The sequence below is a fragment of the Armigeres subalbatus genome, chromosome 3 (assembly GCF_024139115.2).
Source record: "Armigeres subalbatus isolate Guangzhou_Male chromosome 3, GZ_Asu_2, whole genome shotgun sequence".
NCBI lineage: Eukaryota > Metazoa > Arthropoda > Insecta > Diptera > Culicidae > Armigeres > Armigeres subalbatus.
Window position 1 is genome coordinate 405,053,203 of NC_085141.1, and position 26,917 is coordinate 405,080,119.

Here is a 26,917-nt window from a genome sequence, read left to right on the forward strand (position 1 = left end):
TCATTTATTAGTCTACTTTTTATAGAATAAAGCTTGTTAAAAAAGAAGAAGTAAAGTACTGTTAAGAAAATTATTTTGAGCTTTTTAGTGGAATGCCTTTACGTCTTCAGTGTCTCGTACTTGACTCGACTCGAGTCAATATATCATTGTGTGAGATGAAAAATAAGAAGCAAAAGGCGAGAGAAAGGAAATTCAGAGAATGAGAGTTCCTCATCGATGGATTAGTAGCAAGTGAGAAGTAGGTAGTGACGGGTCTCATTTCTCAATCACTAGTTTTTTCCTCTCTCAGTTTAAAATGATAAATAAGACGTAGAAATTAAAAGTGTGTGTAAAAGTGTAAAATGAAGAAAGCAGTGAAAAGTGATAAGTGAGAAGTTAGGGTTGCGAAATGAAGAATCAAAAATGAATAAACTGAAATACTGATTAAGAATTCCCATTTTCCAACTCCTCATTTTTCATTTCTAGTTTCTCATTTCTCATTTCAAATTTCTCATTTCTCATATCTCATTTCTCATATCTCATTTTTTCATATCTCGTTTCTCATTTCTCATTTCTTATTTCTCATTTCTAATTTCTTATTTCACTACTCATTTCTCATTTCATTACTCATTTTCCATTTCTCATTCCTCATTTCTCATTCCTCATTCCTCATTTCTCATTCCTCATTTCTCATTTCTCATTTCTTATTTCCCATTTCTAATTTCTCATTTCACTACTCATTTTCCATTTCTCATTCCTCATTTCTCAATTCTCAATTCTCAGTTCTCATTTTTCAATTCTCAATCCTGAATTCTCAAATAAAAGTCAGATGTCAGATCAGAAATCTGAACAGAATCAGAAAATCAGAAAATCAGAAAATCAGAAAATCAGAAAATCAGAAAATCAGAAAATCAGAAAATCAGAAAATCAGAAAATCAAAAAATCAGAAAATCAGAAAATCAGAAAATCAGAAGAAAATCAGGGATGCGAAATGAAGAATCAAAAATGAATAAACTGAAATACTGATTAAGAATTCCCATTTTCCAACTCCTCATTTTTCATTTCTAGTTTCTCATATCTCATTTCTCATATCTCATTTCTCATATCTCATTTCTCATATCTCATTTCTCATATCTCATTTCTCATATCTCATTTCTCATATCTCATTTCTAATTTCTTATTTCACTACTCATTTCTCATTTCATTACTCATTTTCCATTTCTCATTCCTCATTTCTCATTCCTCATTCCTCATTTCTCATTCCTCATTTCTCATTTCTCATTTCTTAATTCTCTCAATTCTCAATTCTCATTTCTCATTTCATTACTCATTTTCCATTTCTCATTCCTCATTTCTCAATTCTCAATTCTCAATTCTCATTTTTCAATTCTCAATCCTTAATTCTCAAATAAAAGTCAGATGTCAGATCACAAATCAGAACAGAATCAGAAAATCAGAAAATCAGAAAATCAAAAAATCAGAAAATCAGAAAATCAAAAAATCAGAAAATCAGAAAATCAGAAAATCAGAAAATCAGAAAATCAGAAAATCAGAAAATCAGAAAATCAGAAAATCAGAAAATCAGAAAATCAGAAAATCAGAAAATCAGAAAATCAGAAAATCAGAAAATCAGAAAATCAGAAAATCAGAAAATCAGAAGATCAGAAAATCAGAAAATCAGAAAATCAGAAAATCAGAAAATCAGAAAATCAGCAAATCAGAAAATCAGAAAATCAGAAAATCAGAAAATCAGAAAATCAGAAAATCAGAAAATCAGAAAATCAGAAAATCAGAAAATCAGAAAATCAGAAAATCAGAAAATCAGAAAATCAGAAAATCAGAAAATCAGAAAATCAGAAAATCAGACAATCAGAAAATCATAATATCATAATATCATAAAATCATAAAATCATAAAATCATAAAATCATAAAATCATAAAATCATAAAATCATAAAATCATAAAATCATAAAATCATAAAATCATAAAATCATAAAATCATAAAATCATAAAATCATAAAATCATAAAATCATAAAATCATAAAATCATAAAATCATAAAATCATAAAATCATAAAATCATAAAATCATAAAATCATAAAATCATAAAATCATAAAATCATAAAATCATAAAATCATAAAATCTTAAAATCTTAAAATCTTAAAATCTTAAAATCTTAAAATCTTAAAATCTTAAAATCTTAAAATCTTAAAATCTTAAAATCTTAAAATCATAAAATCATAAAATCATAAAATCATAAAATCATAAAATCATAAAATCATAAAATCATAAAATCATAAAATCATAAAATCATAAAATCATAAAATCATAAAATCATAAAATCATAAAATCATAAAATCATAAAATCATAAAATCATAAAATCATAAAATCATAAAATCATAAAATCATAAAATCATAAAATCAGAAAATCAGAAAAGAAGATAAAATACGGAACAGTAAAAAAAGATGGAATAAGAAAGATTCAAAATAGATAGCAGAAGAAAGGAGAAGATGAAGGAAAGTAGACAGGATAGTACGGAAGAAGGGAGAAGTGAACGATAAGCCAGTAGGAAGCAGCATGGGCGTAAGAATGAAGAAGAAGCCAAATCAATATTCCGAAATAAGTTCATAATTCGAAGTACTCGACCATACGACCAATTATTGTTATAAATGCGATTTGGCCAAATGGCATTCGGTCAAACGAAATTCGTTCCAACGGCATTTAGCCTGACATCATTTATTTGGACAAGGCACTGGATTTTTTTTTTAAATCAGCAGACGTGTAAAATCCACTTTAGTTCCAAATAACATTAATGATTAGCCTTCCGGAATTCAAAACTAAATGTAATTGCGTTTTCAAGGGCACCCCATTCAAAACGGAAGCCACGCAGAACAGTACTTTGTATCATTCCAACTTTGGTGCGTCGCAGTGATAATAAAAATGACAGCTGTGAGTGGCTTCCGTTTTGAATGGGGTGCCCTTGAAAACGCGAGTGTATTTAGTTTTAGATTCCGTAAGGATTGTCCCTCAACAAGAGTTCGGATCAGTGACGGGAAATGTCATATCGATGTCATGGAACTTGCTAATAACTTTTCTCACAACTCATTCACAATTATGTTTTCCATATAAACATGTAGCCCTCAAATGACCCGAAATTTTTTTCTAATAGGTATTTTCTCTAAATATGATATTGGCGGCGTGAGAGCCGAATTATTGTCAGATGACATTAATGTCATGACATTCCGTGACATTTTTTTAATCTCGCTCTCATGGCTCACACTTTGTATTTAGAACAATGATCAGTTCGACAAAGTTTTAGGACCCTTTAAGTACTACATGTTAATCAAAAAATCCGAACTGTAAATGACTTTTGGAAAAAGTTATTACGAAATTAGCAATAGCAATGCCATGACATTTTTTTGACATTTCTCATCATTTTAAAAAAAGGAATTCCTTAATTAGATGTTGGCAGTCTTTTAGAAACATCGCCATGTCAATTTTTTTTAGAATCTTTTTACGGTCTTATCCGAAATGAATCTTAATCCAAATTAACGATGGTTCTAGGAAGTCCCTCGCTTTGTACTACATTCGATTTTTTTTTAATTTCCATGTTTTACATTTTTTACATCGATTTTCTCCTATACTTAAACCCCTTTTTCTTCACCTCCCTTGCAGGAAAACGGTGCCTACAACGTCACCCTCACGATCGCCGGCCTCACGCTGGAGGATCTCTCCAGACGGTACCAGCTGCAGGCGTCCAACCAGGTTGGCATGCAGGACTACACCATTTTGCTCAGTTCGCAGAATGCCGAAGTGGACGAGTCGGGCGGCGTTGGCGTCGGTGGCATCATCGGAATTGTCCTGGCGGCACTGATCGTACTGGTTGCCATCGCACTGATCATCATGGCCCGAGCCACCGGTAGATGGTGCTTCCGAGGTGAGTGACACCTATCTTTATTCAGTGTTCTTTCTTCTTGTAAATAGTTTTACTTCTCTGGACCAACCACCATGCGTCTCCATGCGAAATTCTTTCTAATCGGCTAATCAGTTGAACAGTGGAACAAAATTTATAAATAATACCTACTACTCACATCAGGCATCCGATATTCAAATTATTTTCTTTATCCGTTGATAGTTCCGCTTTCATGTTGAACATAACACCTTCATTTCCTTCCCACGGCTGTCGCGAATCGAGTCCTTACTAAGTTATGATTTTTTTCCCGTTCCCTAACGCCTTACCGCACCTCATCGGGATAATTCAACCAGAACTGATCTTCGGTTTTTTCTTCTCTCTTTCTCTTTTCTCGCTCTGCTCTTTTTCAGTCAGCTTATATACGTAATCATGCCAATAACACTAAACCGTTTGTGTGTTCGAATCGGAAGCGCGTTAATTTTTAATAACCTAACAGACCAGTTTCAAACAATCGATTCCGTCCAGTGTAAATGCGCGAATGTTCTTCTATTCATTTTAAAGTGAGATTACGAAGCTCAAAGGAATTAAAACATAGATAGCTCGGCTTATATTAATGTTGTGATTGGTGTTCCAATTTGTATCGATAGTTTTCGACATTCTTCATCAAGTTAGTGTAAAGCGAATATTGATATTATACCATGACACCTTTAGTTCGTAAGCTTCTTTCATTTGTTTGCTATTTAACTTAAATTATCATCATCATCTTGTTTGTTGTAAATTGAGTCCATTCCCAGCTTTCCATGTTACTTCTTTATTTGGATTTTATTGAAAAGAAAAAGTGAATCGATTAGCATTTTTGTAGAATCAATTATATCGGAATTTGTTGAGCACTGGCAAAGAGAGGAGCGAGATCCTAATTATCGATAGCAATTAGTGAAAATGCAAAGCTGCTAATCTCCTCTCTGACCTTTTTCCCTTACTCAAAAACTAGCTGCTTCCTTGAATAAAACCGCTCTCTATCACCCTTAATGTTTTAAGAATCGATTGTACAATTAGCATATAAGTATTTAAGACGAAAAGAAAAGTTTCAGTCAAAGGAAATTCAGCTCATCGTCATCGTTGCGAGTAAATGACATTGTGTGTGTTCAATAAAAAACCGAATCGAGGAGCTTCAAGCACCCGATGCTTAACGCTAGAACATCCTTTGCAGTTTCATTTCGAATCCAGAAGGCGGAGTGCTTCTTCCTCTGCTCGCTCCTTTTGCAGTTTCCACTTAATGCGACAAGTAGCTCTTAGTGCAACTAATTGGCTGAAAATGAGCACTGATGCTGCTGTTGCTGTAGTTTAGCGGTAGCGAATTTGCAACCGAGAGGAAAATATCAGAATCATGGCAAATCGGATTAAACCTATTAGAGGCGGATGAGTGCTCAATTTTCTGCGAGATAGCGTGACTTGGTGTGTGTTTGTGCGTGCATTTGAGAATGTTTCTTTTCTGCTATTGGTAAAAAGATAATCAAATAGGTCCGGTCTTTAGAATAATGGTTCAGGGTACGTCCACCCATTCCGACGGAATGGGTTTAGAGTAAAATGATATTGGTTCGAGTGTCAACCAAGAGGGAACATCCATCAATTAACACACCAAACGGCTAACCCCAAACTAGTGTAAATGGCAATCTACTAAGTGGGAGGAGATTCATCTGCCACCGGATGGTCGGTACTAGCAACGAAGCCACAGCTAACATAATCGAGAATAGAATAATTGGTCGGTTATTACTACTGCTACAGCCACAACTACTACAGATCACAAACATCAGATATAGACACAGGTTTGTACCACGATTGATACACACTTCACCTGAGATTCATGCCATTCGTTATCTGCACACGGTAGATTGAATATTGGAAACAATTTAAATTTGATCATCCGTACAACCGTAGTTATATTAACTCAGTTTCTTATGCGATCAAACATAATTGGATTAACATCTATACAAACAACTTAGTATCATACCTTATCTATCACCTTGTTGCAACAGTGATCTTTGCACAAAACGAGTTTCTAATAATTTCTTACATGTTAAAATTCAAGTCAATCATGATTCGCTGACGAAGATTGGCACCCATAGGTCAAAATCTGCTCTAACTAAGCAACTGATGAGATCTAACTCGTCTCATAGACTTTGTAAATTGTTGTACTGAGCATTTATATGAATATCATCACATCCATTCAAATCAATATGCAGTTCTTTGAATTGCGATTCAATTGCGCACGCCATACAAGCTCAAAAATTATATCTTCGTTAAAGGAAAAAAAAAAGATTTTCTATTGAACACCTATAAACGATATATGTTATCTCATCATGTAGGACGCGAACAAAATAGCTAATCAAACAAATGATGCGATACCAAACAAAGAACTAGTTCATAAGCCACAAACATTGTGCACCAAGAATTATTTTGATAATAAAGCTATATTATTGTAATAAATAATAAGCTGAATTGCAACTAATCGTAATCTAACATTGGCAAAACTAACACAGCACAAAACTCTACTCTCGTTTGTAACTAACTGATTAGTACAGAATGACAACAAATCTGAACATATTTTACTCAAAAATAAATTGTCATGCTTTATTGGGATCTGTTCATACCAGAGATTGCTGCATTTACTCAAGAAAACATGACACAACTGATTGTCTAAGGCGAACAAAAAATCGAAAAGAATAAAAACTTACAAATTTTTAGAGGAAAGACGGCTTTGGCAGGAATTGTTCTAATATTTGCAGCGAGGATTTTGTCGACCAAATTTGATGAATATTAAATTCGGCCACAATATTCTTTGATATGCAAAGAATGTTTAGGCAAAACTTGAGCCTAGTCAGTCATAAAAAACCCCCTGCCATCAACAGAACAAAACCCGCCAAAGCCGTCACTCCCCTATATAATTTGGATCGTTTTGATCACCTCACCGCATGACTTTATCAAAAATAATTTATTGGCTTTTTTCGAGTGGCAAGTGTGAAATAAATAGAAACTGAAGATTAGCAGAGGGACACATGTAAACAAGCATTGTGTTATTCTGTTATTCTGATTAACGTAATAATTTGATCATTTTTTGAGGACAATCCGCACAGAATCCAAGTTTAAAAGTAATACGGAAGCAACGCACAACTGTCATTTTTATTATTTCAGCTTTGCTGTGTCGCAGCATGCGTGGAATAATAAAAATGACAGTTTTACTTTGCTTCCGCATTGAGTGGTGTGCCATAGAAAACGTGAGTACTTTCAAATTTGGATTCCGTGAGGATAGTCTTTAAAAAGCTATAAAAGCAACTGTCATACGATCAGATATGCAAAACTTTGCTGAGTGCAACACGCATATTTTAATGGAACAAACAATCATGATGATTTCGTTATAAAACATCAATCTTGTAGCAAACTTAAATAGGGGAACTGTACCAGTTTTGGTCATGTTCCTAATTTGGCTAGTTTCTCCCATAACTCCGAAGGTAAAGCAAGTTTCGAGGGTTTTATTAGCTTTAACAGGAGATATATCCCTCATGCTGCTTCACTGTTGAAACTGTTCGATATTTTTTGGAAAAAATGCATTTTTCAGGATTGGCCAAATTAGACACTTCCCCTACTGTACCGCTCATATAAAATCTACACTTCCGCTTATTTGTAATGGCAACAACAAAATGAGCGCCAGATAGTCGCCTAAGGAAAACATCCGCCAGAAAAAAAGCTACTTTGATATTTTTGAAAATTTGGTCGCCACGGGGTCGATTGTAACGATGACTACTTTGATATCACGTGCTTTTTGTACTGCGGAGAAAATTTTCACATCTATGAGGGCCTTGGAAAATGATTAAAAAAAAGTTGTCATTTTGTTGCAATGCACAATAAAGGAATACAAAATAAATATGAAGGACAGCCATAGTGAAATGTTAGAAACGTTGGTCACCTCTACCCAAGCTGGAGGCCATCTTGGATTTTAGTATGGAAGAGCCAGCGAGTTTGTTTACGTTTTTGCCTTTCTCGTATTTTCTTCTCTTACACAAATTTGGCAGATTGGAACACCTAGTAGTGTATTCATCTTGATCATGATCATATTCGAATCGTCACAATATTCATGATCGAAACTTGCTGATTGTAACAGCCAACTACGATTAGTTCCTTTGAAAATATTCAACCGAAGTGCACTGAATTATAATATTATCCAAATTTTTGTTATAACACGTAATACCTGGCACTTATTTTTGTTGCGACTAAAATTGAACGGAGGAGTAGATTTTTGTATGAGCGGTACAATAAATGTTTTCAAAATGATTTCCCGCATATATTTTTATAACTTCTACCGATCATGGTACACTCATTTTACTTTATTTTTATCCTTAAATATTAAAAAAGTGAGTAAAATCTGGCTTGTTCAGTCTGGTCCCAAAGTTTGGATAAAAGTGTACGATCATTTGAAAAAAAACCTGCGTACAAAACTTTTCCACCCAATAACTATCGGTTTAACGTTTTTTTTCGAAATGGCCGTTTGGTCCATAATTTCCCTTAGAAATTCCAATTAGGTATTTCCATTTGGAAATATTTCTTCATAGAGATCTAACGACTTGTTGGGAAGAATTTAGCCATGAACTTTTTGAAGGCCGTTACCGCATAGGCATTACGACCTAGACTTCAGAACGATTCGAGAATTCAAGAACATCACTTGGGGACAAGCCAAATTTTTCCATATAGTATCTTTGAACTGAGCAGAATGGCTCAAGCACAGTCAAACACATCATCGCTCATTAATTTTATTTGCGCGATTCCCTCTGCAGAGCAAAGGCGCTAGTCAACCGTCAGCCACCCTAGTATTTGACGCGCGAAGAATTTAAAGCTGAAAGCGACGCTTAATTGTGCATCGTAACATAAGTTAATTGGAGAGGCGTAATCAACAATTTAATGTCATTTGTGGTTATTGCCTAGGATGTTATTGGTTAGCTGGCTCCCTTATACTATGTTCGCACTAGGGCCTTGTAACATGTTAATCGGCTATCTTGATGAGCTTTCTTTTGTCGATTATTTGAATAACATGTTATTCAGACTGTTGTGTGAACATAGTATTACATTCTGGAAAACTTGTTTACGGGTTTTGTTCTCATGTGAGATTGAAAGTAGAGGATTTACGGAATTTGAGCACGGAAAGTCTAAGATCATACCTCGTATAAAATACATGGGTATGAAGTTCGGCAGATTTTTTCCTCAAGTTATGGAGCTACCTCAATTGGTGATTGCTGCCAAAAAAATATTAGATTAGGTTGGATTCACATCTGACCCAATCGAACCTCAACGTAAACTGGAAGTCAATAAACGGAATCGGATTTTTCACCATTTATAAGTTGAAGAAAGGCGTTTTTCTTATTTGGCGAAACACATTACTTGCGGTACACTCAATCCTCTTTTTACGTCACTTATTAGGGGGACGTAAACCGAATGTGACGAAAAAAGATTTTTTGCTAGAATTTCTAGTATTTCACTTAATTTATTTATCGTTGGATACTTTTAAATACCTTCACTTGTGTCTTACATGATGTATTGTAAGATCTCTCCAAATCCAGGCATATGAGATGTTATAAGATATCCAAATTGTCCTGGAGTTTAAATCAAATGGACTATCGAATCAACCAAAGCCTTCATGATGTTCCAAACCATGGTATCAGCTCAATTATGTCCTCCGAGTATTTGTCTTTCACTTGCGTCTCAAAATAAGACTATATCGGTACTTATTCAGGACGTATGTGATTTTGTAAACAAAGATTCAAACGTCGATTTGTACAATCTGATAGCACTCCACGCAAACCATCACCACAGAAAGGTAGGGAAGCCTTCGGCTACCTGTTGGTGCTGTTGGTTTGCGTGGAGTGCTATCAGATTGTACAAATCGACGTTTGAATCTTTGTTTACAAAATCACATACGTCCTTTTGAATAAGTACCCGAGATATGTCTTGGGAGGTGTTGTAAGATATCCCAATTGTCCTGGAGTTTGAATCTTTACATCGTGTGTTGAGTCGAGGAGAGTACTTTTGTAGGCATCGTTCCAACCATCACCGGACTGTTAGCTAAAAAATGGTTGTTCTTGATGTATCGTGAGTTAAGAGATATTATGTACAATGCGATATTTGAACATTTTTCTCTTTAAGAAAAAATGTCACGATGAACTCAGTAAGAAAAAAAATGTCAAGGGAAACTTTACAATAGAGGTTTGCGCCGGTCCATTATTCGGCGGCGGTGGTGGCGGCGTTTTCGTCGTCACACCGAAAGTCATTTTAGCCGGCGGCGGCGTGAATAGGCGTTTACTGGAAAATTTTAACGAAAGAATCTTTTGAAAAAGCTAATGAACTTCCTAAAAAAAATTCTACAAGTTTTCCAAAATATAATTATTATTATTTATAATTAATAATTATTTTTGGATTTTCCTCGGGAACTACTAAGTTTCGAGAATTCTATGGAATTACCAAGAGAAGCTCTCAGCTCTAAAATTGTTTGGAATTTTAGCAGAAACCGTTCCATATTTCTATAGGAAAATCTTCGGGATATACACGGAAAGTTCTTCTTTTCATAATTGAAAGTTTATTAACGTTGGTTATCTTAATCTACAATAATTAAGGCGGCTAGTTTGCCATAGCCAAAGTTAAAACAAAAAAAAATCTCAAAAATTTCGGTGTGAGACTCTGAAGAACTTTTATGGAAAATTCTCTGGAAATTTCACGAGAAATTCCCCGCAATTTAAACGTATTTTTTTTTTAAATTTCCGCGAAGGATTGTTGAAAATGTAGATTTCTATAAAAAAAATCTTTGGTTCTCAACAGAAAACTATTAGGGATTTCCAGGGATTTTTTGGATTTCTACGGAAAATTCTTTGTACAATAGACGATTGATAATTGTAAGTAATTTAACTGCAATGCTGTCTAACTTCAGTTCGATAGGTACATCAGTTTTGCAGTTATCGGACCGCCGAACTTCGAAACGATGTCAAAGTGAATGATTGCTTCATTGCGCAGCACAATCAGAAAGGGTATGCGATAACACACTTTTTTCTAACGAAACGAAACGAAACGAAATTTAAAGCGTCTATGTTGATTCAAACGAATCAAAACGAAATATAAATTTACTTTCGAGACTTCGAAACGATACGAAATCAAGGTCCATTTAATTCGAAATTTTACGAAACGAAACGAATTTTTTTCCGTGGAATTTTGATTGAATTGGTTTTAAATTATGAATGCAATTCTGATTTCATTTTTTCGAAGACAAATAACTGCTTTGCGACCAATAGAGTTATAGTAACAGAAGAAGCAGTATGTGATAAATTGACGCGTTCCCGTTGGCGATAAGTTAAAACCCCAGCATTAATGCCGCTTTCAAAGGAATTCATCGTGAAGTGTGTGCTCCCGAATCTGATCAATTCTATATCAGTTCAGTTTTATATCAGTAAGTATATAAAAATATGGAAATTGTGGGTTTTTTGTGTTCGGGTTCAAATTCTGTTAAAAATCATATTTCACTAAAGAAATATGTATTTATGCTGAAGCATACTTCATATTGCCTTAGCTTGATTTTCTGGTATTGAGCTAACTCAAAACCAGGAAATGGATGCATGGATTTTATTTTATATCTAGTGGGATACTCATTTATCTGCCAGGCATATACGCAGATAGAGGGTTGTCAATAGCATACATTTGCTCACTAGAAAAATCCTCTGCACCTTTCACGGCCTACCTATTTGACAAAGTTATACTGATCTGATTCACTGCCCATGATCGCATATTTGTAACATTTGCATTTTTGTCGATTTTGAGATAAGCTCATGAATCATCTCCAAATAGATAATTCTTCCAGTTGACCAGATGAAATAAGAAAGTTTGTTCCAAAAAACTAGAAAAAACTAGCAAGTTGTTTTGTAACATTAAGCAAAGTGATCGCATTATCGTAACACTGAAAAATTTTATTGTCGGTACGCCATGCGCTATGTACAAAAGATTTCGCAATTAGTTTGTGATGGAAATGTTTTTACCGAAGATTTCAACTGGATAAAGTGATTGTGCAATTTTTGGGAAATTTTAGAAAATCATTAAGATTTGCATACTTATGCGTATCACAAATTTCATCGTTCCATTTCTCCCATGCCTACTTTTGTCGATTGTTACAAATATGCGATCATAGGCAGTTCATATATGATTACATTTACACTCTGAGCCTGACGCAGGGGCGTCTCGTGGACTTTTGCTACACCTGTTCTACCATGCTGATAAAAAAAATATTCATCAAGCTGAGTGGTTTCGAATGAAAGTTGTGCATTTAATCTAATATTACGACATTTTCTTGTACAACTTAACCAAATATCAGAAAAAAAAAACAATTTGAATGGAAAGGATTTACAAAACAATAAATAGCTTATTAATCTCTTTTGTTACAAACATGAATTAAATTTAGATGCACTTAAAATTTGAAACTCTCGCAAATCGTCTAAAATCCAACCTGGTAACAGTTGGAAATAACTGGATATTGTTCAGAATAGAGATCTTTCAAATCGGCTCATTCACCATTCGGGGTACACGGGTCCCATCGCCGCTAATATTTAAATTCTCACATTTTTTGTTGCTATGAAAGAAATGTTATTAACCATTATTAGTACAATAATTATAGTATATAATTAGTATATGATTATACAATTATTGTTTGATGCGACCCCAGATTGTGACGACCAATGAGTCACATTTAGAAGCTGAAATGTGTTCCAGTTATTTAATTCTTCAAATTTAGTGAAAACTATACCTTTTTCTCTATGTTGATTGATTTTGAGTATTCGTGAAAAAGCATTATTTAATGTCTCTTTTGAAAACGCAAACATTAATTTAATATTGTTCTTGATGCATTGCATATTCATCAGGATAAAAAAGAAAAACAAATTGTTTCCAATCATCGAAGTATGAACGAAAGCGTGCGCGGTGCGCCTTTCGGCAAAGCACAGCCTGACACTACGATCGAGTCTAACCGAAGGTGCGTCGCGTCGTTGATTGTTCTCGCAGCGCGTCGAACGGGTTTGACTGTTGCTGCGCGCATAGCAGAGCTTGCATCTAAACGTGCTTGCTTCGCATGCGAAAGAGGATGATGTGAGGAAACGGAGCAAGCTGGCAACACGCTTAAAATCAATAACACAGAGATGTGTTTGCATCACACAAAACGGACCTAATGCGGAACATCCCCTAGATGAGCGATAGTTACACAGCCACAAAAATAGCTCGTGTGGTTTTATTGAAGCTTGGATTTCAATATTTTCAACAGTATTTGGTTCCTCATGAAACAAGGAATCTGTACAAACGTTTACATGTTGAAAAGGACCGTTATCACGACCGTACGAGGCATTTTTGTGCCTGTGTAACTGTCGCTTATCTAGGGGATGTTCCGCATTAGGTCCGTTTTGTGTGATGCAAACACATCTCTGTGTTTTTGATTTTAAGCGTGCAACGCTCACGCTGGTTCTCTGCGCGTAGAGAACGAGTGAGCATACCAAGGAGGAAATTATTTCAAATCATTTGTCACACGTTATCTTTCACTTACTCAGTGACTGAGTAAAATTATTGCCTTCTCTTTTCTTCTCACGGAAATTTTACTCAGTTTCCGCCAAAAGCAGGACAACTCATAGCTATGAGTAGTCCCGCTTTTGACGGAAACTGAGTAAAATTTCCATGAGAAAAAAGAGATAGCAATACAATTTTACTCAGTCTCTGAGTAAGTGAAAGTTAGAGTGCATGGCAAAACTTTAAATTTGACTTCTGGCAGCGTTGCTGTTGGTTCTTCATTATGGGTCGTACGGCTTTCTATGCGATGGGGTGTGGGGTGACGGGGAAACACACAGTTAGCTGCAATTTGACTGTATACGCCAAGCATGTGGCGTTGACTTGATCTGCCTACGAAATATTTTGTATATTTAGATGTTTAGATGTTAAAATCATTGGAAATATTACGTGAAGCTTTGTTTAAAATATTTACTGAGTAAATTATTTGCCCTTAATTTCCTACTTCTAACCTAAAAATGGTTACCTGTTCTATGAACAGGTAGAACGTATGGACGAGTCGCCTCTGGCCTGACGTCATAAATGTTGAGTCGGATCACTTTTCGAAAAAAAAAAATAGGATAGAATAGTTAAAGATACTTTTCGTTTCCTGTTAGACATTTCTAACAACACACTGAAGACGTCTTATAGAAGAAAACTTTTTCTCTGCTGCTTGGCATGGCATTCTACGATGACAACGCCAAATATCAGATTTTTGTGTCAGTGTATTGAAGATTTTCAGGCTTGCGGTAGAACTTTGACAGCTGAAGAACTTTACGGAATTCGCAAAACGGAAAAAATTGAAAAGATCCGCAATAAGTAAGCGGTAATAGAAAAATTTGTATAACATTAAGTTTTGAAAACAGCTTTTCGATTACGCTCAGCGGTGCAGCCAAAATTTTTGATGATACACGACCGTACGAGGCAATATGGTTTAAGATTAAATTTGTTTCCAAATTCCGCGGAATTCCGTTAAATTTCGTGAAAAGCTAGGTTTTTCTAGAGAAATTTTTGTAATTTAGCGAAACGAAACGAAATCAAGAAATCAGTTGTCAGTTGTTCGTTGTCAGTTGTAAATGTTTTATTTCCTCAGACCCCTGTATGAAGAGCCAAAAATGGGTGGTGTGGTTCCATAAGCAGAGACACTTATGCGAATCCACGGAATGAATAGAGTAGAGTGAGGCAAGAGTACGCACTTAGTTTTCAATCGATCATGTGGGCCTTATGAAGCAAACTTCTGCATATCAAATCAACGTCGATGATTTATATACTCGTCCTATACATTACCCAGCGGAAACAATATTGAAATTATTGAGATTCGTTTTCGTAGAACCCTTATTGCAAGACAAGTGAAAAACGCACTCTTACCCCACCGGTGGGGTAAGAGTGCGCATTTATCTAATCATACGCTTTAAGAATATATTAACACAAATGAGAGTTAATAACATTTAATTGATGTTTAATGAACATATATTAGGGCATGTTTAAAGATTACGTAACTCTCAAAGGGGGAGGGGGTCCTAGAAATGTGCACTTCCATACGAAAAACCATTGTTTTTTTATATACAAAAAACTACAAAGGTAAAAATATATTACGTTTCACGTGGCGTAAACAAAGGAATTGTCCTTAAAGAAAGTCCACCAATCACGTAACGTAAAATTTGGATATTTGATCACCCCTACCCCCTATCTTACACTTTTTGTATGAATCCTCCAAAAATTATATGGATCGTCATACATCTCGCAACCCCTCCCAGCTAAGCGTTGCGTAATTTATGGATGATTCTATTGATTAAATAAAATTATCATTTAGATGAAATTGTGTTTTCGTACTATGTTTAGATGTACAACAAGTCCTAATACAATTTCATTATTTCGCTTCAGTGCTTTGTTCGCTAAGTCCTTTCTAACACCAAATTACTTCAACTTATCCTTAAAACTTATGATAATTTTCGATTTTTATTCCTTTTCTTAGTTGTGGATCTTTATGCTTTGGAAATAGGCTTATTTCGGCCGGAGATACGGGTTTGACATCAGAACTTGAAGATTCACATGCGTATTATTACCCCACAGTCCCAAAATGTCCCAAAATTTAAGCAATGGTTTTCACTTCTCGGAAAAACAACTGGATTGGTGTTCTGCACCATAAAGTACTCTATACAATAGGTTATCGAAATGGTATAATGTTCACCTGGTTGTACGTATATATGGTAATGAAATACTAGTTGCGGAAACACAATTATTTTTAGTAAAATGACCAAAAAATCATCTAAATCCATATCTTTCTTGTTGTTTATTCAAATTGTTCACAATTACACATGATAACAGTTGGCCAGAATGCCTTTCAAACTGATGCAGTGCTGCTAGTTTATCTTTGTTTATTACTTCAAAAAATCGAAAACGTACTCTTACCCCACGCGCATTCTTGCCCCACTCTACTCTACAGAATCTCCTTCCAGAAGAAAGTTCGTACATACAATATTATAATCTAGCCCTCGTTACCCAGATTGACTCATTTGACCCGATTTTTGACCCGTTTGGCCGAAATGGTCATTTAACAGAATGGGCCATTTGGCCGAATATGTCGTTGGGGCCAAGGTCATACGGCCAAATGTCAATTACTGAAAGGGTAATTTAGTCAAAAATGTCCATCCGTTTGACCAACAGACATTTACGGCGAGAAGGCCGAACATTTCGTATCCTCTCTACTTTTGAGGTTGATACTGGCCTTTAAGCCAAAAGTCATCTAACCAAATCCCATTAGGAAAATGGTTTGACCCAGTACGACCTGTCGCTTTCGACTAAACTACAATTTCGGTCAAATATGTTTTGACCCGATAACAGTTTCCGTTAAACGCTTAGTTCTGCTCAATGGTGCTTGGCTAGATGACATTTGGCCTGAAGGCCAGTACCGATTTAAAGGTAGAGCGGCTACGGAATTTTGCTGAATGGTCAAAAGACATTTTCGGCCAAATGGCCTATACTGTAAGAAAAACCATTTCAGCCAACGATCGTTTCGCCCACAGACGACATTTGTGGGCGGTTTTTGCGGACAAATTCTCAGTTCGGCCGTCAGTCGCTTCCGGTCAAAAAATCCGACCAATTTTCCGTTGATAACCTAGGAATTTTTTATTGAATTCTACATTTTGAACAATCTACTGTTTTGAAGAATTTTACGTGGAAATGCCGAATCATTTCTCGTGAGTTTCTCGCGGATACTTCGAAGATTTTTTATAAAGGATTTTCTGTGTAAATTTCGAAGAATTCTCAACAGAAACAAATAAAGCAATTATCAGTTGTTTTATTAGCTCTAACAGGATATTAATCCCTTGTGCTTCTTTCCTTCTTGGAAAATATTTTATTATTTTTCAGGGTTGGCCAAATTAGGCACTAAGGTAGCCAAAACCGGTACACTTACCCTATACATGTAGATCAATACGACCCTTGAGAATAGGCTCCTTTGATTCATTTTCCGCTGAGCTCATTTAATACATTACAAATTTCGATTCAAACACAAGCAATTTTAACACAATTATAGCCAACACAGGAACAAATTACTTGAAACTCCGCGTTTCCTGGGTAGCAATTTGTTTTTGACTTTTGTTACGTAAATTTCAAAACCCACTTTCCATTTAAATAGCGAAAAAGTTGACGAAGAAGCATATGAACAGGATAAGATTTCGGGCGGACGGATTTCGGATGGACGGATTTCGGACAAAATGCGGGTTTTTTCTCTCCATGACGAATTTTGTAATTTGTTCACCAAGCAGATAGATTGCTAAGATCAAAATCCTATTTATCAGTATCTTTGCTTAGAAGATAAAATGATAGATTTGTTTACAATGCTGGTGTTTTACCAAATTAAGGTTCCTCCAAACACACGCAACGCGATTTTGACGACTGCGAATCTGTTGCCGTTAGTATGGAAGCGTAATTGGAACATTTCCTGCAGCGACCCAACAATAGAATTGGAGGAGCATTTATGTTAAATAAATCCCATTTTATTCATGTATAACATATTTTTGATACAGTCCTTATAGCTACATGCACGTTCTTGAACAAATTAATGTGTTATGTTAAGAAGAACATTCAGGAAAATAATCTTCACGAGAAAACTATATTTTAAGAGAAATAATTTTTTCATGTATATTAGCAAATTAGATTTTGCCTCACGTACCTGTGCGAAACGTCACATAAATGTATCGATCACATTGATCATCTCGAAAACTTAATAACGGCATCTTTTATATATTCTAATTTTGGAAAATAACGGAGAAGATGGAATTAGTAGATGATCAGTAATTCAAAACAAACGCGATGGTTTTGCTGGTCACTAGGCTTAACAATGAATATTCCATTTTTGTATGTGCCATACGTTAAAGATGTATCTGGTTTTGCTCCACCCAATCACTAGCACCTTGCCTTCTTTTGCCCATCGGATCACCATTAAGAATTATTATTGAGGTTTCATGCACTTGGAGGACTACCAGTTTAATGCGCCTTTTGGCGATCTTTATTTTATCGAAGTGTTTTCCTGACTAAAAAGTTAGTACGATTTATTGTCACGTCCCAAGCAGCACACATGTATCACATAGATTACTGCAACTTATCTGTGACCAGATTTAGTCACAAGCAAGTTACTGCGACATTTTTTCCTTAAATGTGATGCTCGGGGTAGATCTCCAAATGTCTCTGCTGTTATCGTTTTCGGCGGTCACGAGTGAGCTCAAGTATACGAACTCATTAACATGTTGTGAGTGAAGAAAGTAACGACTTCTATTCATGTTGTGTCAAAAACACTCCCATCTATTAACAGTGTTCTGGAAACCTTCGATGCGAATATGTACATTATGTGGAAAATTTTGATTTTAAAAATGTGTTTTCTTCGGTCGACTGGTGTTTTTAATCAACCAAGCTACGAAAGAACTCTCATCTACTTTAAATAGAATTTGAGGTTACTATCGATACCAAGATGAATACACCACTAGGTGTTCCAATCTGCCAAATTCACGAATCAGCCATCTTGGATTTTAGTATGGGAGAGCCAGCCGATTTGTTTTAATTTTGCACTGAAAATGAATTTTCCACCCCGCCTTCTTCTCTTCCACAAACTTGGCAGATTGGAGCACCTAGTACTTTATTCTCCTTGATCGATACTATCGTTGAGAAATGAAAAAAGCCAATTATATTTTAATCAACGTATTTCTTCAATGTTTGTTCAGGATATAATGTTGCCTTGAGAACGGGTAAAGGAAAAAATAATCACAATAGGAAGTTTTTATTAAATAAACGTTGTTTTTGAGTTCATGAGATGATCGTTTTACTTTATAACGCATTTTACAATGATACGGAAATGCTTATGTAATTCATCGAATCAAGATGTACATTTTCTTGAAAGAATTAGGAACGGTAAAAATAGAATGGATAATTCCGTTAGGTTATGGCAGGCAATAAGAATTTCAAACAGAAGTAGGTTTTGAAAGCGAATGGATGGCACTTTGTTTTCGGTCATCAATGTTTAAAAGCGACATTAGCGTTTTGATAACATTCTAAATGTTCTATTTTGATTCTCACGCAAAAGCTTTATCGGTCTAAACATTTAATATTGTCCATCGCTCTTTCACATTTCCACTTATTCATAATCATAACACTTTTCCACACATTCTTCTCACTGTTCCATCACCTCAGTTTCCGGAATTTCTCCCATTTCCCAAAACCGCCAATCAAGCAAAAAAAAAAACAGTTCAACCAAATTCTATTCTCGATTATGTTGCTTCTCGGTCTCGTTGCAGTTCCCCCGGCCACCGGTGAACTGAACCCGGACTCGGAGGCGCATATCACGCCCCACTCGCACGAGGACCTGCACGACGAGAAGCTGCAGCAGCAGAACCCGGCCGCCCACTACGAAAGTGAAGACCCCCGGACCACCGATGCTGGCGCCGATGGTCAGCAGAAGAATGGAAAGCACGAAAACGGAAAGCAGCAGGCGGCCGGTGGAAAGAAGCAGGAAAATGGAAAGGCCAACGATAGCAAAACCAACACCCCGGTGTAGGCGGGCGGAATGCTGAATGGATAATTGAACGATATTTAGGCTAAGTACCAAGCTAGTGGCAACAACAACGGTTTCTGCCAGGACAATGGAGACGCACGGTTTTTTTTCTGTTCGAAAAATCGTATCAGATGAAAGGCTTGGTTGAAAAACGAATATCTCAGAATGATTTATAATCCCGTGCTAAAAGGAACTGACAAAAAACATATGACTGGACTTCATTTTAGCGTTGGACGACGCTCTTCGGAAAACAATAGTCTGACAAATCAACGAAAAAGTGTGGAACAGAAAGCCAAACGGACTACCATTTCTCATACTCTGGACTGTAAAAGCAAAAATAATGGGAAACGAAACTCAAAGCTCTAAAACTGCAAAACCCACAAACATTTAGAATAGATACACAAATATTCCATTAGCTTTTGACAGTGACAAGCACACTACTGACGGCGACGACAACTCCAATTGAGCTGAAGATGAAAAATGTACTTAAACGTCCGCAGCAGGACGAACGGCAAAAGAAGCATTTGTTTTAGATTTTAGCTGGGGCCTTCTTTCTTTGTTCCAAAACGCTGAACAGGAATGGGGGGTTCCGATGACGAAGATTGTTATTAAATTATCTAGTTAAACGAAACAAATCTGCACGGCTAACATGGCGCAAATGTCCTTAAACGAATCGGAAAACTTTTTCTCGGTGTTTAGTTAATCGATTGAAATCATATCTCTTAAAATCAAATCTCCCCTCCACTAGGATTAGGCTAACAAGAAGCGCGACGTATCAAATCAACTGCACAAAGTGTCCATATTCAGGAGGAAGAAGTGCGTGCCCCCTTCCACGGGGACCGCCGAGTAGCCGTATTCACAATTTAGCATAGTACTAACAACCTTTCCTTACGTAGCGTTAGATGATAGTCAGATTTTGGGTAAGCAAATTCAATATTTATAAGAAGTCCGGAGAAGCAAACCGTTGGATCATAGTTAGGATCGATAACGATTTTTTTAATTTAAAACAAATGTATTTTGTCTTATTTTAGCTCACTTTCAAATATCTGGTGAAACGTTGATATATGAAAGATTTTCGATTTTACGAAAAAAAATGAATAAAAACAAAAATATAGTGCCCACAATTATCGCTTAAGAATCTCAATTCAAATGATCTGATTGTCTAACAAAGGTATTTTTTAATCCCGAAAATGAACTTAACTTTCAATTATACAGTATTCGATAAATTTCCACGACACTCAATAAGTATTCTTATCTAAGTAAATTTTTACGTTTCATTCCTTTATACCGTGTGAACCGATAAAGTTTGTACATACAAAGATAAAGCGATCGTAAATAAAGATAGAGAATAATAAAGAATTTCGTACGAAGTTTTTTCTTTCATTTGGTGGAGACGCATGGTGACGGGTAGTTTTGAATTTTTATTCTAACTTTCGTTGTCTGTAGCATATTTTCATTTATCCAAAGGCCGGAATGGTCGGTGTAGAATATAAAAATCATCTCCATTCAGGTTGATCGATGACTGTACGTCGATAATCACGCGGTCTACGAAGGGTCCGCAAGTCGTCTTCCACCTGATCGATCCACTCGCTAAGCACCTCGTCTTCTTGTGTCCGTCGGATCACCATCACGATCACGATCGCTATTGATCGGTGTGAATTGCTGTACCCATAACATTAAACATTTAAGAGGGCCAAACGCATAGAAATACGAGTGATAAAAACTTAGTTTGAAAGACATGAGTGCAAAGGTTTTTATTGTTTTTTGCTTAATACAAATTGTATGTATGGAAGTTCTAAAAATTCCTAATATTCTGTGAATTTTCATATTTTTTTATAAATAACGTACAAACTACATCAATATATTGCCGCAAAGCTCTAGAACCAAAGCATTTTTTGCTGTAGTCAGCTCAATTTTGACCAAAATGGCACTTACACCCCCATTTGTAGTATAGCCATGTCCTTGTTTAGAGCATGTGTGCCTTCTCCTGAACTAATGCTACTGTTGTTTTTTATTTAGGTCTACTACAAACTTGTGCGGTTATTTTAGATTATGACCCTTCTTGATATAAATTACACCAACTCTAGAAAGGCGAGCTCCCTTTTCAGTTTCGGTTTCTTCAAAACAATGTGACACAACACTGAGTTTGATCTTGCATCGGTACTAAAGTTGAACTCGTTGTTTTGATATGATATCATTATGTTTGGTATTGCAGAATCTCACATCAACCAATGTTTTGAGCAGATCCAAATGATTCATCGGCTAATAGGGTAAATCACTACTTTGGCCTATGGACCCGATTCTCGGCTCACTTCACAGAAGACTAATGATTTATAAGGTTTGGGAGCCTTAGGTTTATGATTGATACTTAGAAAACCTGCTATGTATCTTGCACAATACTCAATATTATTCAACCATTTAATTTACTCCTGTTTTTTTTTTCAATTATAGAAAATAAAAACGAAGATTTCAAACTTTCGCTCTTCATTGCCACACCACTGAGTCAGAGTGATTCTTTCCACTTTTACAAAACGGTATAAACAAATGAACACCGATCTGAAAATCGTCACATTGCTCGATACAATCATTGCTTGGAGCTGTTAATAACCACACAATAATTTTAAACTCACGCTCTTCAATCCTCCATATTTCTTCGTTTATTAAGAACTTTTAAAAACATATTAGAATACATTTAAAAATGCATTCTTAAACTGAAAAAAATCATCTCGGCCCAAGAACCTCTGGCCGCACCGTGTTGCCAAAAGACCAGGAGCCTTTTTAGTATGAAAATAATCCTTCATCGTTAATACGAAAACTGTCTAATACGTTGACGATATAATGATATTTGTAATTCCCTCGATATCAAAAAGTGATAAAATATTGTTTTTAAGTGTTTGGAAGGAATTTGGATGAGTGAATATATCTTCTCAACCAAATAAAAATTATTATAAATAGTATCATCTGGCATCACGTTGTCGTCGTTGTTGTCGTCCTGAGAGAGAATGAGAGATTCAGCTGTTGAGATATTGAGTGAAAATCGCTCATTAGGGAATTAAATTCAAGTATGCCGGAAAATCAATCGCTGTGACTGAAATACGTGCTACACATCGCATGAATAGCTATTTCTTAAGCAGAAGTAAACCCCATTGCAGTATTACAAGCCCTACAAAATTCTGACAAAGTTGCTTCCTGTCATAAATATCATTTAAATAATGCAGTCGTATACATGTTAGGCCGGGAACGGGGTAAGAAATCCTACCTAATAAATTATCGCTCTGGTGCTTAAATATTCCAATCTCCAGCATCAAATTCAGACTAAAGATGATTGATTTACCTTTTTATAATTTACTTCATTAACTTGCTCTAGAAAGGTCGTATAAAAGCAAATTATGTTTTGTATTCTTCGGTTCCCACGGAAAGATGACCACCAGCGTTACGAGTAGGGGTATGACATACTGGATTTGTGCCTTCCTGGCTTTGTTCCTATTTAAAACAAAATTGTCGTTTTACGGCCTATATTTGAAACAAAGTCGAATATTCACATGTTAACATAAATGCTGCAGAATTGTGTTGTATTGTAGTTGCAGAAATTTCAATGGCGTCAGTAGCGAACCTAGTGCTGACCGCCGATACTGCATAAAATATATTCGCAAGACTGCGTTTGCAGTGTTTTTCTCCAGTAAACTATCGAGAGGCTGTCGTCGGCGTCAGCAGCTACGTTAATATTGAAGATGCCTCAGAAGAAGGAGGCTATCGACTTATGGAGGTAAAATTGTAAAATTATGCACAAACCCATCAGGACTTACAAAAATTCAAAAGCTATGGATTTGTAATTATTCAGCAGTAAATAACTTAAAACAAAAACATTCAATCAACCGGAAAAATAACAATTCAATTTCAATTCATTTTGATAGAATGAATTATACTGTTAATTTTTATGGGTAATAGTTAAAATGTGAATCTATGACAAAAGGTCGAAAGATAAAAAGTCGAAAGAACAAAAGGTCGAAAGGATGAAAGATCAAAAAAACAAAACGTTGCAGCAACCTTTCAAGAGGCTCGGAAGCCTCCTTTCAAGAGGCTCGGAAGCCTCCTTTCAAGAGGCTCGGAAGCCTCCTTTCAAGAGGCTCGGAAGCCTCCTTTCAAGAGGCTCGGAAGCCTCCTTTCAAGAGGCTCGGAAGCCTCCTTTCAAGAGGCTCGGAAGCCTCCTTTCAAGAGGCTCAGAAGCCTCCTTTCAAGAGGCTCAGAAGCCTCCTTTCAAGAGGCTCGGAAGCCTCCTTTCAAGAGGCTCAGGAAGCCTCCTTTCAAGAGGCTCAGAAGCCTCCTTTCAAGAGGCTCAGAAGCCTCCTTTCAAGAGGCTGGAAGCCTCCTTTCAAGAGGCTCCGGAAGCCTCCTTTCAAGGCCTCAGAAGCCTCCTTTCAAGAGGCTCAGAAGCCTCCTTTCAAGAGGCTCGGAAGCCTCCTTTCAAGAGGCTCGGAAGCCTCCTTTCAAGCGCCTCTTTTCAAGAGGCCCGGAAGCCTCCTTTAAAAAGGCCCAGAAGCCTCCTTTCAAGAGGCTCCAGAAGCCTCCTTTCAAGAGGCTCAGAAGCCTCCTTTCAAGAGGCTCAGAAGCCTCCTTTCAAGAGGCTCAGAAGCCTCCTTTCAAGAGGCTCAGAAGCCTCCTTTCAAGAGGCTCAGAAGCCTCCTTTCAAGAGGCCTGGAAGCCTCCTTTCAAGAGGCTCAGAAGCCTCCTTTCAAGAGGCTCAGAAGCCTCCTTTCAAGAGGCCTGGAAGCCTCCTTTCAAGAGGCTCAGAGCCTCCTTTCAAGAGGCTCAGAAGCCTCCTTTCAAGAGGCTCAGAAGCCTCCTTTCAAGAGGCTCAGGCCTCCTTTCAAGAGGCTCAGAAGCCTCCTTTCAAGAGGCTCAGAAGCCTCCTTTCAAGAGGCTCAGAGCCTCCTTTCAAGAGGCTCAGAAGCCTCCTTTCAAGAGGCTCAGGAAGCCTCCTTTCAAGAGGCTCAGAAGCCTCTTTTCAAAAGGCTCTGAAACCTCTTTTCAAGAGTCAAGGAAGTCCTTTCAAGAAGCTTGGAAGCCTCCTTTCAAGGGGTTCAGAAGCCTCCTTTCAAGAGGCCTTGGAAGCCTCCTTTCAAGAGGCTCAGAAGCCTCCTTTCAAGAGGCCTGGAAGCCTCCTTCCAAGAGGCCTGGAAGCCTCCTTCAAGAGGGCTCGGAGGCATCCTTTCAAGAAGCTCGGAATCCTCCTTTCCAGAGGCTTAAAAGCCTCCTTTCAAGAGGCTCAGAAGCCTCCTTTTAAGAGGCTTGGAAGCTTCCTTTCAAGAGGCTCAAAAGTCTCCTTTCAATAGGCTTAGAAGCCTCATTTCAAGAGAAGCCTCCTTTCAAGAGGCTCAGAAGCCCCATTTCAAAAGGCTCGGAAGCCTCCTTGCAAGAGGCTCAGAAGCCTCCTTTCAAGAGGCTCAGAAGCCTCCTTTCAAGAGGCTCAGAAGCCTCCTTTCAAGAGGCTCAGAAGCCTCCTTTCAAGAGGCTCAGAAGCCTCCTTTCAAGAGCTCCGGAGCCTCCTTTCAAGAGGCTCAGGAAGCCTCCTTTCAAGAGGCTCAGAAGCCTCCTTTCAAGAGGCTCAGAGCCTCCTTTCAAGAGGCTCAGGAAGCCTCCTTTCAAGAGGCTCAGAAGCCTCCTTTCAAGAGGCTCAAGCCTCCTTTCAAGAGGCTCAGAAGCCTCCTTTCAAGAGGCTCAGAAGCCTCCTTTCAAGAGGCTCGGAAGCCTCCTTTCAAGAGGCTCAGAAGCCTCCTTTCAAGAGGCTCAGAAGCCTCCTTTCAAGAGGCTCAGAAGCCTCCTTTCAAGAGGCTGGAAGCCTCCTTTCAAGAGGCTCAGAAGCCTCCTTTCAAGAGGCTCAGAAGCCTCCTTTCAAGAGGCTCGGAAGCCTCCTTTCAAGAGGCTCCAGAAGCCTCCTTTCAAGAGGCTCAGAAGCCTCCTTTCAAGAGGCTCAGAAGCCTCCTTTCAAGAGGCTCAGAAGCCTCCTTTCAAGAGGCTCAGAAGCCTCCCTTTCAAGAGGCTCGGAAGCCTCCTTTCAAGAGGCCTGGAAGCCTCCTTTCAAGAGGCTCAGGAAGCCTCCTTTCAAGAGGTTCAGGAAGCCTCCTTTCAAGAGGCCCGGAAGCCTCCTTTCAAGAGGCTCAGGCCTCCTTTCAAGAGGCTCAGAAGCCTCCTTTCAAGAGGCTCGGAAGCCTCCTTTCAAGAGGCTCAGAAGCCTCCTTTCAAGAGGCTCGGAAGCCTCCTTTCAAGAGGCTCAGGAAGCCTCCTTTCAAGAGGCTCAGGAAGCCTCCTTTCAAGAGGCTCAGAAGCCTCCTTTCAAGAGGCTCAGAAGCCTCCTTTCAAGAGGCTCAGAAGCCTCCTTGCAAGAGGCTCAGAAGCCTCCTTCAAGAGGCTCAGAAGCCTCCTTCAAGAGGCTGAAGCCTCCTTTCAAGAGGCTCGGAAGCCTCCTTTCAAGAGGCTCGGAAGCCTCCTTTCAAGAGGCTCGGAAGCCTCCTTTCAAGAGGCTCGGAAGCCTCCTTTCAAGAGGCTCGGAAGCCTCCTTTCAAGAGGCTCTGGAGCCTCCTTTCAAGAGGCTCGGAAGCCTCCTTTCAAGAGGCTCGGAAGCCTCCTTTCAAGAGGCTCGGAAGCCTCCTTTCAAGAGGCTCGGAAGCCTCCTTTCAAGAGGCTCGGAAGCCTCCTTTCAAGAGGCTCGGAAGCCTCCTTTCAAGAGGCTCGGAAGCCTCCTTTCAAGAGGCCTGGAAGCCTCCTTTCAAGAGGCTCGGAAGCCTCCTTTCAAGAGGCTCAGAAGCCTCCTTTCAAGAGGCTCAGGAAGCCTCCTTTCAAGAGGCCTGGAAGCCTCCTTCCAAGAGGCTCAGAAGCCTCCTTCCAAGAGGCTCGGAAGCCTCCTTCCAAGAGGCTCGAACGCCGCCTTCCAAGCGGCTCGGACGCGTCCCACCAAGAGGCTCAGGAAGCCTCCTTCCAAGAGGCTCGGAAGCCTCCTTCCAAGAGGCCTGGAAGCCTCCTTCCAAGAGCTCAGAAGCCTCCTTCCAAGAGGCTGGAAGCCTCCTTCCAAGAGGCTCAGAAGCCTCCTTCCAAGAGGCTCGGAAGCCTCCTTCCAAGAGGCTAGGAAGCCTCCTTCCAAGAGGCTCGGAAGCCTCCTTCCAAGAGGCTCGGAAGCCTCCTTCCAAGAGGCTCGGAAGCCTCCTTCCAAGAGGCTCGGAAGCCTCCTTCCAAGAGGCTCAGAAGCCTCCTTCCAAGAGGCTCGGAAGCCTTCCAAGAGGCTTGGAAGCCTCCTTCCAAGAGACTCGGAAGCCTCCTTCCAAGAGGCTCAGGCCTCCTTCCAGAGGCTCAAGCCTCCTTCCAAGAGGCT

General features: G+C 38.0%; 1 protein-coding gene across 6 annotated transcripts in view; it reads left to right on the forward strand.

Moving 5' to 3' along the window:
• LOC134227044 (fasciclin-3-like) overlaps window positions 1-26,917 on the forward strand; it is a 311,319-nt gene that overhangs the window by 259,435 nt on the left and 24,967 nt on the right. For 5 of the 6 annotated variants that reach the window (XM_062708246.1, XM_062708248.1, XM_062708250.1 and 2 more), the window contains one exon: window positions 3,656-3,917. In XM_062708246.1, coding sequence (XP_062564230.1) covers window positions 3,656-3,917 — 262 coding nt within the window. Of the gene's footprint in view, window positions 1-3,655; window positions 3,918-19,294; window positions 20,911-26,917 lie in introns of those variants that run through there. The other variant, XM_062708251.1, reaches the window with a different exon arrangement.